The sequence below is a fragment of the Etheostoma cragini genome, chromosome 15 (assembly GCF_013103735.1).
Source record: "Etheostoma cragini isolate CJK2018 chromosome 15, CSU_Ecrag_1.0, whole genome shotgun sequence".
Lineage (NCBI taxonomy): Eukaryota > Metazoa > Chordata > Actinopteri > Perciformes > Percidae > Etheostoma > Etheostoma cragini.
Window position 1 is genome coordinate 11,452,463 of NC_048421.1, and position 12,560 is coordinate 11,465,022.

The 12,560-nt window shown below is 41.9% G+C and overlaps 1 protein-coding gene and 1 long non-coding RNA gene across 4 annotated transcripts in view; one reads left to right on the plus strand and one right to left on the minus strand.

Moving 5' to 3' along the window:
• LOC117957448 lies at positions 1-1,335 on the plus strand. Its single transcript, XR_004659515.1, has 3 exons — positions 1-394; positions 693-793; positions 892-1,335. It is a non-coding gene; the product is annotated as an uncharacterized LOC117957448 (long non-coding RNA).
• A 2,546-nt stretch (positions 1,336-3,881) lies between these two features.
• adgrl1a (adhesion G protein-coupled receptor L1a) overlaps positions 3,882-12,560 on the minus strand; it is a 101,735-nt gene continuing 93,056 nt past the window's right edge. For 2 of the 3 annotated variants that reach the window (XM_034893123.1, XM_034893121.1), the window contains exons 23-25: positions 12,140-12,262; positions 10,444-10,461; positions 3,882-10,293 (exon numbers count right to left, since the gene is read on the minus strand). In XM_034893123.1, the coding sequence (XP_034749014.1) occupies positions 9,383-10,293; positions 10,444-10,461; positions 12,140-12,262 (1,052 nt within the window). In that variant the 3' untranslated portion in view covers positions 3,882-9,382. The remainder of the gene's footprint in view (positions 10,294-10,443; positions 10,462-12,139; positions 12,263-12,560) is intronic. The other variant, XM_034893122.1, reaches the window with a different exon arrangement.

Genomic DNA, 12,560 nt, shown 5'->3' on the forward strand with positions numbered 1-12,560 from the left:
GTATATGTATGTATGTATACGTGAATGTATAGCCTGTAAGTATTTTACAGGAACCCACAGGTTGCACAATGTTTGCAAAATTATGAAAACAAAGTGAGAAAAGCAATCCAAAGTAATAAAACATGATAAAAGCTAGAAAGAGGAACTATAAATGTGCAGGTGAGATGAAAATAAGCAGCACAGATTTTTCAAAAAGATTTAGTTATAAACAACTATATTGTAAAAACAAAAACATAATGACCTGAAGCACTCACCCTTAGGTTTTTCTATGCTCAACTGATACTGGCTGTGAATTCTTCTCCAGGATCAGGGAAATGCACAATGGAGGGATTTCTAATGATCGTGGTCCTGAAGATCATGGGAATGAAGAGCAAATGCCGCTGATGAATGAGAGGTGAGACGGCCGCTGCTCTCTGTCACTCTGCAGTCATAACAGAGCCCAAAGAGAAATATCTGTCGCTTTCCAATTTCCAGTCTCCTTGTTTTATTTTGCTAATTGGTACTGTTTGGACAGCTGTCAGGAGTAACTTTATGAACTGCTCCCCCCACCTTCCACATCCATCCCAAATCTGAAGGGCCAATCTGAACTTCACAACTTCTGACGTCTGCTGCTTGGAAAGTGAGCATTAACCAAGCTTTGCTGTTTCTGTGCAGAGGCTCATGTCTCTATTCCTTGTTGTTTCTGTCTCCAGAGCTGCCATCCAACATTTTGACATGACAGGTGAAGCCGTAGCTTTGGTGAACAGGCGCGGTTTTGGCCCGGACTAGGTCAGCAAGTGCTTTGCACCCGTAAGTAGAAAGCTTTCTATTTATGCTTTATTATATGTTTATTTAAATTTTACAATGCAATTTTTATTTTCTTTGATTTGGCAATTGTATTGCTTTCTGCAGGACACTGACGTGGAGTCAACGCCCAACATGATGAATTATACATAAAATAATAATAATAATAATAATAATAATAATAATGATAATAATAGTAATTTTAGTCTATGTTATATATACAACATAAAGTATTTTCACAGTCAGGCTATGTGGTACATTTACTGGCAACTCCTTTAGGATCAAGTTGTTGAAATAATAATTTTCATCACATGATGCTTTGCTCTCTCTCTCACACAATGTTGGAAGATATATTCTCTACAAGCCCTATGTGCTGTTATTACAAACATTTTAAATCATTTTGATGACATGTTTTTTTTAACAGAAAAATTAGACAATCCAGGTGGAAACTGGTGTTATCTTTGTGTCACTTTAAGTCTATTCGTTGATATATGCTCAGTCAATCAGACAACATATTCATTTAGGTAATTGTGTTTAGATAAACATTATCTTATCATTTTTACAAAACACAATGACTGGGTGGTTTCTTACTGAGAATATTAAATGCATGGCTTGACAAAAGGAGGGGTGGACTGAAAACATGTCAGAAAAGGTACCACATACTCAGCTTTGAGAAAACTTAATATAAATGTATTTATACTACTAAGTATATTGAATAAATATAAATATACATAATATTTATAAACTCAACATACACTGTATATTATATCAAATATTTGCTATTATATTATACCTCATTAGAATGTGTAATTTAAATGAGATAATGTATGACATAAATGCAACACATATACCGTATGTTTTTTCTATTTGAGTTGTAAGCTCTTATTTATCCAATCAGTTAAGGAAGCATGCTTTTTCTTCATCATCGCTGCATAATCAACAAGCAACATGTTTTTTTTTTTATCACCATTTACATTTGCAAATTCAAAGATCTTACACTTTTTATTTTCTGCTTTTAAGTATGCGGTTGCATTGCTTTTGGTTTCAAATTAATCAAATTAAATATAAATAATATTAAATACAATAAGAATATTGAAAATGAGGAATTATTGTTATGAGTTTTAAATAAATTTTTACTTTCACCCTGGTCTTTACTGCTTGGTTTTTATTATTTTCATATTTAACTGTTGAAGGCAACGCTGCACTTGGAGTATCAACTTTATACCACAAGGGGGCAGTAAATATTCACGAGTCCTACAACACTGAGGTACATTAGCAACATAATTACACCTCTTCTAACTTTTGTATTGCAAAACAATAAATGCATCTTTTATTCTGGTTGATTTCTGTATTTACTAGCATAGCACTCTGATTTATTAAAAAAGCCAATAAAGGAACAGTAAGTATCTTACACATCACCTTCTAATCATAACATTATATGTTACAGTACTTAAAAGATCTGTAGCCCCCGTAGCTTGATGTATGGTAGTAATTACAGTTACACACAAACACACCGTGGTACAGGCTGAATTCTCTTTTCTCTATCTCTTGGGATCTGCTGAGAGTTGCGGTTAATCAATGTCTGATTCTATTTTCAGCTTCCCTAAATGTGCAGTGACCTTGAAAAAGCCCCCTTTTTTACCTCAAAGATGGACTGAGTACTAAGAGGAGAGTGTATCAGGGGTTAGAGGCTTTGTTGCTCATGTTTGGTTTGTCACTGTATGAAAGTGTTACTGTACTACCAGTGAAAAAAGGGTGACTGAATGGTCAAGGCCCCTGAGCTTTCCCTCTCAGGGAGTTTCACTGAGGGGACATCAGCGGCAAGGCAGGGGCTGGATAGATGGGTGGATGGGCATAGAGGGTGACTCATCACTTGCAGTCATACATGTACAGCGTACAGTATGGGCGGGGCCGTAATTATGGATGAATCCTCCATGCTCTGATGGAAATAATAATTTTATCTCGGCTAATTAGTTACCAATCACGCTCCACTGTGAAAGGTATTATGAGCAGTCAGGAACAAAACTCACTGATCACACAGCATCAGGGATAAGAAGGCTTAAGGAAAGCTAGAGGGGCTGCAATAACCCAGACACTTAGTTGTGTTGTCCCTAACGGATCTCTAGTTCATCACAAGGATTATGCTTACTCAGGAGTGTACTAAAGGTCGCCCACAGTTATCTGCTGCTGTAGCGACAGACTGCTGCAAGCAAACAGTACTGCATTCAAAAATCAGTAAGATGTACTCACACGGCAGTTATTAAAAGATTACATCGGGGATATCACCAGACCGTATGATTAATTAACCTTGACTGATGCTTTGTAAAAATGAATCCAGCTGAGCAATTATGCCCAGAGGTCTGCATGTACATCCAGATACACATGAGATGGTTCAAAGCATCACTGTAGCTGGTCCCGGTAATACTGACTCGGGGTTACTGTAGTGAAACAAAGCTTTGCTACATCCATATTAGTATGGAACCAGTCCTTTCATCCTCCCCGGTGCATAAAGCTCTTACTAGTCCCCCATCCAAACACTGTTTGGTTTTGTCTCCTAAACAGACAGCTTGCTTTTTGCATGTCTTTGATAACCTTGTGTAATACTCTTCGGACACGGACCAGTATTTGACAGAATCATCATCCAAACCAACCGGTCAAATCTGCATATGCATACATTGTGTGGTTCAAAGGCGAGCTGACTCAGGAAGGGGCCGAGTTGCTTGGATTCAGTCCCCTGCTTCCTATAGTACACAGATGAGCAGCACAATGCTGTAGTAACCTGCAGGACTGCCCATGAATAAAACATAAACACTGTATTAGTGCTTAAAGATATTATAGGTATTTTCATTTCCAGTTCGAATCACAAGGACAGTATATTGAAGTTCATGTGCATATGGAACACAGAGAGAGAGACTTTTTAATAATTTCTGTTTGCCGTTGTTATGGTTTTCTCACACTGGCATATGCATACGCACACAAGCAAAAAGGCTGCACATAAGTGTACACTCCACACACACACACACACACACACACACACACACACAAAATTGAGCCCCCTTTAAGACATTCCCAGAGAAACCTGAAGCATGAACATTGTATAATTTCAATAGTTTTTTATTAATATGTGCTGATACAAGGTCGCTCCGACCTGCGATGACGCAAACACTCACAGAAAATCATCCCGTTGGGCCCAGACAGCTGTCAAAGCATGATTGTGTGAAATAAAATAAAATAAAAAACAAATTAACATTATTCCTCAAAGAAAATAGAAACAGTATAAAGGTGTTCAGTTTACAACTGTCTCAGTGGTACATCATAAATAATTTATTTCATAGAAAATTCACTGAAAGCTCTGGAAATGGTGCTATATGTAGAACCCCACATGGCACAATGTCAGTACCCACTGTATCTACCAATGCCTACAGCCTGTTCCGTAAACCCACTAGCACCCAATAATTTATTCCAATAGATTTAAGCATTTCAGGGATGTTCAATACTGACCAGGTTCTACTGTACTGACCCGATTAATGCAGCCTTTGGCTGATACTCAGAATGTCCCATTCACACCTGCTATAGCCAGCTATTCTACCTTTGATGACTGACTCAGATAATCTTGGGCAGCATTTTCTAGCCTGTCCCATGGGAGATAAAGGGATGGAGATCCCTAGTCATGGACAGGTACATGCAGGCACAGTTCAGCCCTTCTCCACTCTCATAGACAGCACAACCACTGGAGGAGAAGAAAGAAAAAAGAAAAAAACATGCCTACAGATTCAGCCTGCTCCGGCTGTATGTGTATAAATGTTAACAAGTATACCGCACATACATGTACGTCTCCACTTCAGTGTATAAAACTACGTAACCTGACTAAAGATGTGTATTGTATACATGTATGTGTGTCAAAAGATATGTTTGTTTGGGACCTTGGGGTCTCCATGGAGAAGCCCATCTTACACAAAAGCTCCTCTGATACTGGTCCCACCCTGTGCATCAAAGATGGCCGGAATTTCTGGCACAACTTCATGGACACATGTTTAACAAAAAAGAGAAACAGCACAATCCTCATCCCCTCTACATATTCTTAAAACTACTCTATGAGTACTGTATTCAGTAGTCACGTGGACATGTAACAAGAGACCAATAACAAAATAGTACTACTTTATCATTGTTTACATTTGCTTTTTATAAATCTGTATAGGAAAATCTGTCGCATTTGTTAGCACTCAAAAAATCTCGCTTTAATCGGCTGATGCGGCAGTGGATTCATTTTCACATTTTTTTTAAAGGAAGCATCCATTAGACCAAACAACAATAACAACATCTTTCTTTCTCTACAGGCATATTTGTTTTATTCAATGAACAAACTTGAGATCTGACATGCCAGCTTGAACATTTAAACAATAAGGTGATAACCTCGGGACTGCTAACCACCACAGAAAGCAGTCTGAAACATGTATCTCCTTATCTCCAGATCCAGCCCTGCACAGCCTCACCGCAAACTCCCCTCACCTGCCATCCTCTCTCTCTATGAAGGAACTATGGATTTGTGACATCTCTGCAGATGTTGTCACAGCTCTGTCCCCTCTTGGGCCCGTCTTTGCAGACATAATGACCTCCTGCTGCTGTTGAACTCACAAACCACTACCTCCCTCCCATCCGCCCTCCTCGTCTGATATGGACCACACGAGTCACTGGTTGAAAAAAAAAAATAGCTCTGTGTGTGAAAGGGTCAACTGCAAGTAAACAGACCGTAGGTCTCCTGGGACTTCCGCTGTCTAATGATAGACTGAACAATGCCACAGCTCACTCTCCACTAACACTAAGCTGCAGGGGTGAGACAGCACTGTGTCAAAGGTTGGGCGTCCCACCTTTAAAACAACTTAACACTTTTCCATTGGAGCATATGCATGCCAGCGTTGCTAGTATAAAAATGGGAATTCTGTTAAACATTTGCTGACACGGAGACAGAAAGCGAGAAGAAAAGAGTGAGGGCGTGTTGTAAATTAGTACCCACTGTGTTATTACTGTAATCACAGGTTTGGAGGGCTCTGAATGGTTGAGAAACTCCTATGTGTGAGCCTCTGTCCAACAGCATGGGCTGTGGGTTTTCTACTGTATAATCATTATCATTTACAACAGTACAGCACTCCTCTGTTTATTGAGATATTAATCTGGGATAAACAAAGCTTTTGACAAAACAAATTAACACTCTCAAAAAAGTGCTGCACTAATGGTGTCCATTGAGATTGATATTAAAATGTGGATGAGATGGGGGAAAGGGAGGGGAAAAAAAGGAGGTAGGAGGTGCTGGAAAAGCGAGAAGCAGGCCCAAGGTGACGCACATTCCTCCTCTCATGGGGACAGCCTATTTAAACAGTGTTTCTCCCCCGGGGCAGGTCCCAGCTGAACAGTAGAGATCAGCATCAGCAGATTATGTCAAATACAATGAGGGAGGGATGGAGTTAATGATGATGGTGATGAGAGTGATGGGGGATAAAGATGATGATGATGGCCGCCTTGTGTTTCCCATTAACACGTCCACCCTGGAGTGAATTGTTTTATCTTCAGGCATGCTTGTTAAAATACATTCAGTTGTCCTCAGATGACCAGTGAGCGCGGCCTCGGTACGGTGCCCCGCCACCGAGCCGTGAGATCCGTGCTTCATATTGTCCAGCACCGCAGCAGAGCAGAATACATGTGCATATTGTCTTTTCATTTGTAAACACAGACAGCTCCCTGGTTCAGCTGCGAAGTCATGTACCATCAAAGCAATATTGCACGTGTTAACCCCCTATGGCTCAAGTGATTATACTAGTGCCTTCTTTCTGAGCCTCATCTCGCTCCATGGCCCGTACAATGTTACTTACAGCAGTGATTTGAATAACAAGAATAAATGGTGCCAAATCCTTGTAATCCCTCTCCCTTATCTGTCTTTAACCCTCTCTCTCTGTCAGCCCCAGAAGCCACAGCTAAAAGCTGTCCTTTGGGTTCTCTTTGAAGTCGGACAGCCAATCTCTATAGCCAAATGTCACACTGCAGTGGATGCATTTATTTTCTGCTCACGTTCTTCCCACATATCGCACTTGTTCGCTTGGCGCAGGTTTACGAGGGAGACAGTCAAAAAAATAAAAATAACAATGGCATGAATAAATCAATGTGAATAAATATTCCAAAAGCACACATAAAAACTGATAAATAAACCATAACAAATACCTATAAATACAGCGTAGAAGAAGGCGAACTCGTTTTTTTTTTTAAAGGTCAGACAGATTTTAGCTGGATGAAAGGAGCCTCATGAGCAGCTCTCTCTTGACAGCTAATTTCTCAAATGTATCGCTTGCATAAGGTGGCATATTGGAAACATGTTCCTCCCAATCAGTCAACCCTGTATGTCATTTTAGTGGTATATGGTTATCTCGCAATCCCCCCAGGCGGTCTTATTTTTCCTGTCCTCCTTGTACCTGAACACCACGGAATGAGCAACTTCCATTTGAGGCAGAGAAGTAATGGCAGCTCTCTGAGATGAGTATTCCCCTTGTCTGCTGTGCATTCAAAACATGTCAGAAAAAATAGCCTTTCAAATGTGCGCGCACATACATAAGTCTGGTACACGTCACACACATGCACGCACGCACGCACACTTGATACTGAACACACACAACCAGCCACCCAGATATCATACTTACACACATGCACGCAAACACATGCACACAGGAAATGAATGGACTGTCACATTAGGCTCAGGAGTTATGCTGAAACTATCTTTTAAGAAACAGCAGAATGCAATATTTTCTGATATTAAAAACAAATGTCATCATACATGCTAAAACCCATGTTGTTAAAAGTATGTAATCTGGTTATATCTTCCAAGTAATACAAGAGCAAACCGAATCACTTTATGGATGCTGTTGTTCAGCCACAATGCTTTATCGTGCCTGTGAGGCACAGTATGACATTTGACGACATCTATCTAGCTTGCCTCCCGTCCGCCCCGCTGCTTTTGGCAATTCCACCCTGGGAAAGTCAAAGGTCAAACATTAACAACATGTTACGGATTATATTACATACAAATTGTGCCAGGATTTTTTTTGTTCCGTTTTCCATTTAGATAAATAAAATCTACTACACATTAAAATCTGTCTCTCTCTTTGCCTTTCTCTCTCCATTGGATTGCTAAAGATTTTTCACTGGATGGCACAGAAGAGCGAGAGCGAGGGATCAAGCCATGGGGGAAAGAGATAGAGTTTATCATTCAGTTCACAAACTCCAAAACATTTTATTTTTTTCTTTTGTTGGTTTGTTGCAGTACAAGAAGTCATGTTTCATAGTATTTGTTACTTTTTGTTGCTTTTGATCATCTGGTATCTCTATTTACATAGTAGGAATAAAGTAGATTCATGTGTGGTTCCTATGTACACGCTTATACCAATTGGCCGACCAGTGCGTTTGCGGTGTTTACAGTCTTGTTTGTCACAACCACACAGGGAAAACAAGTCCACTTCAACTGGCTGGGCTCTATCAGCAAAGTACAAGGGTAGGGGGTGACATATATCCACTCCTGCAGCCCCCAGAGGATGCAGACCCAAAGTCAACAAATTGAAGACTCCTTTCAAAACTTAGCAAGGCAGTCATTTAACTTTTCAAATGCCTAAAGCAAACCACCCGAGAGAAGAGTGGAGAGGATTGGCCAGTCTTATGGATGCAGGTTTCCTGCTCTGGAGGGGTGGTGCAGCACCTCGTCAGTCTTCGTCTCTGCCTCTACTCCACTTCTGTACATAGTCGTTGATTCACAGCAAGAGGAAATGAAGGCAACTACTCTGAATCAGCTCCCACTGTCTGCTTGGAACAAAAGCTCTTGTTTCCTTTTACTTAGATGGAGTACTGTTTTCACTCTTGATGTTCAGTAATGAGCACTTCTGGATGAGTGAGCATGTGTGTGTGTGTGTGTGAGTGTGTGTGTGTGTGTGTGTCTGTGTGTAAATGTTCTAGTTTCTGTTCTGGCTCAATAAAAGATATTTTTGGCAACAATGAAGAGCTTTCTGTGAGACATTTTTTAGGTAATAATAGTGAACTATATTCCCTGTCTCCACAGCTAACTACTCCAATCACATGATGACTCAAAAAAGACCTATAGATGGTACGAAAGGGAAATGAGATCAAATATAAAATGATATTCCCATCTCCGGAGGTCTAAAGAGATATTACATAAAAAAACTTTAACAAAGTTTCAAAGTTTTGAAATATCTGAAGGTAAAGGGGGTAGATCGGTACATTCAGAGTGCTTGACTTGGCCTTAGGGTACCAAAGAAAATGGGGAGGACTGGGGTTTGCAGGGAGCCGATGAATGCTCGGAAAAAAAACCTTATCACTCAACTGCATAAGACGGGGAAGGGTTAGAGAGAAAGGCTGATTCTGCAGAGTCAGGCACGACTCCACCTGAAGGTCACTCTGTTTGCTCATCTGTTACAGTAGTTAAATAAAAGTCAAGAGAAAGAAAGGCAACCAAACAAGCAGAAAGTGGAGAGACGCGAGAACGAGGCGGGCAAGGAGGCGGCTTTGGCCATCATATTAGTCCCCAACTTCCTCCTTCAGGCTCCAGTCACAGGCTGGTGACCAGCTGCATCTGTCCGTCTCCCTCATTGTGAACAGGCTCCTGAGCCTGGTGTCCTTCCCCACTCGGTCTTCTGGGCGGGGCCTGGTAGAAGGTCTGCATGGGGGCCCCACGAGAGCCCAGGGCGGGCCTCCCGGAGCTGTAGTACAGCTCCTCAGGGGGCTGGGCCGTACGGGGGACCACCTCCAGGGGCTCAGGACTGCTGTCAGGGTAAGGTGAGTCTCGCAGGTTGGTGATGCTGGTGTACAGGGAGTCACGAGCAGGGGAGTCTGGCGCTCTGTTGCCAGCCTGCCCACCAGCATTCTGGCCACTGTGGCCGCTGTGGCCCAGGCTCTCGGTGAGGTCGGCCGTGTAGCTCTCTGACTCCTCTGGATCGCTTTGGTAGAGGACCGACTGGGCTCGCTGCAACAGCAGGGGCTCCTCCAGAGCTTTGTAAAGCAGCTCCACATCCTGTGGGGTGCGTTGCCGCCCTTCTCTAAGAAAGTCTTCGCCTTCATCCATACATGGCTCTGGCCCGGCACCCGATGTCCCCCGACCAACCCCACCGTGAGGACGTCCCCTGGCCAGGCTGCCGCACACCCTGTCTGCTACATCACCTCCTCCATTTCCTCCTCCAACACCACCTCTTAGGTTGTTGTGCACAAGCTCAGAGATGATCATTTTCTCGAAGGCCGCAGCATCAGAGAGGTTTCGCCGGATGCCTCCGCCTGCCAGTGTCTCTGAGCCACGGGGATTGAAGAGGGGCGGGGGACTGTCTTTGCCCCCACCACCAAGGAAGTCACAGCTGCCCCCACTTACAACCCCTGGGCCAGTGCGCAGGGAGTAGCTGTTGTTGAAGTTACCATTCAAGGGCAGGGTTTCCATTCCACAGGGGTCGCGGGCCTTTGATAACGTGCTCTCTGGACCCAAACACAAATAGAAGAGAGACAGGAGAAGGAGGGTTTTGGCATTATTATCATACAGTCAGATTCAAGTGTCAGTAAGAGAAAAATAAATAAAGAATTATATTTGATAGTAAAAGTGTGCGAACTGAGGTGAATTACACTTACTTGGGTCACGGAAGGTTCCTAGGCGTCCCAGAGAAAGTTATGTGGAGTGAAAAAATGAAAGACACTAGTCAGTACTTTCTTTCTCTCCGTACACTTTTTTAATGGTGCAACATTAACTTGATGTATGAGTTTTTAAGACATTTCAAAAGGGAACCATTAACAGAATAAAAATATCCTTGTCCATCGGCAACTTTTCTCTCTGTCTCTCTCCAGCTCAACATGAAACCCTCCAACTCTTACCACACACACAAACACATGCACAGTCACATTAACTCTGATTTATGCAGACTTGCTCCAGTTAGTTTGACACCATATCCCTCCAACATCTACATCTAAGCCACAAAAAAATATATATTTACAGCTGTCAGCAATACCTGGATACATACAAACATACATACATACAGTACATACTACATACATAAGTCATACAAAACCTTGTACAGTAGCAGGGACGTTCATTTTACTACTTTCCTTCAACACACCACAGATCTTGTGGTTTTACTCCCAAATAACCATCACAAAGCAAAACCCACAGACAGTCAAAAAGTAAGAAGTGGGTTCATTTTTTAAATTTCAATGCGTAGTGTGACTTTAATCAACGTTCTTTGGTGGCGGTGTGGGTAATTAGACATTCTAATGAAATGCTCTCCCTGCTTCCTCTCCCACTCTCTTCTAAAAATGTCTTGGCTGCCAGGCCTGTGGCCATCAGACTTGATGTATTGTGCGGAGAGGCTTTAAAATATTTAACAGTAACGCCGCCTTAAATTTCAGTCCTCCGACACTGGGCCTGATACTCTGCCGGTGCACACTCAACGAGCTACACGCAGTCATAGTTCTCCCTTACCAAGTGATTATAGTTACTGTAGTGGGGAAATTTCCAGAACATGTCTAATTCAGCAGTTATATGCATTCAGAAAGGGGTGTGGCAATGCAGCAATGTGGTAAAACAGCTGTTGGGCTGTTTAAAGAGACTCTGAAATAGAAGCACAACAACACACAAACTGCCCACACTTTTACTTTATTTTTTTAAATTGTATTTATGTATAGTATTATGTTGTATTGTATTTGTTGTATTGTATTTATTCTCTAGTTTTTATGGGTGTGATGGTGGTTTTGAGCACTGTAATTTCCATTTTTATGGATGAAATAAACTTGACTTGACTTGACCAACCTACACCAAGATGAATTGTCCCTGGACACCCAGCTGTCTGATCCTTTCTACGGCCATCATGATTTAAGATGAATACTATTTCTGCCCGAGAATGGGAAAACTGTCCGTAAGATTTCTAGAAGTCACAGCTGTAGCTAAACTTCAAAATCAATTTGTGGCTGTTATTATGAAGATTTAAGATATGACCAGATGGCTGGTTAGGCTGCAGGCACTGTTTGGCTCTGTTCTGCTCAGCCTAGTGAATCCGTCTGACAGCTACAAGGTCTGAAAAAACAACAGGCTCACACACACACACACACACACACACACACACACACACACACACACACAAACCAACACACCCACACACCCACACCCACACCCACACTAGCAATCACATACAGTAGTAAGTTTGTGGATAACACGTCAAACTACTGACAGCGGGTAACGGACAAAAGGACAGCAAGCTGAGTGCATATACTGCATATACACACACACCATGCTGACAAGACTGCACACAGACAGGAGTGTTTATGAGGAGCTAACCGGTAGAGTTGAAGACACCAGGTGAGGGTGGGGTGAAGCTCTCAGCCAGCAGAGTGTTGTAAGGAGAGGTACCAGTCCGAGTCTGTAACACTGGGTTCGTCAGAAGGTGGTTGCCCATGGTCGCTGCAAAAATAAACAGAATCATAAATAGGCTTTTATCTTTGCCTCAAATGTATGCAGAGCAATCACAAGCAGAAACACTGCACACAATAGGTGTAACAATCGTACACAATAGGTGTAACACAATAGGTCTAATTCACATTTCCAGACTCAGTAACAACGTCAGGAATCATAATTTTTTTTTACTGTTTATTCAGATGGGGTTATTTTTTTGTTATGCCGGTGCTTTATGGAGTAATGTTTTTCACAGTGTTCTCCTCAATGTTTATGACTGCTGATTGTAACCTTTGAGTAAAAATAC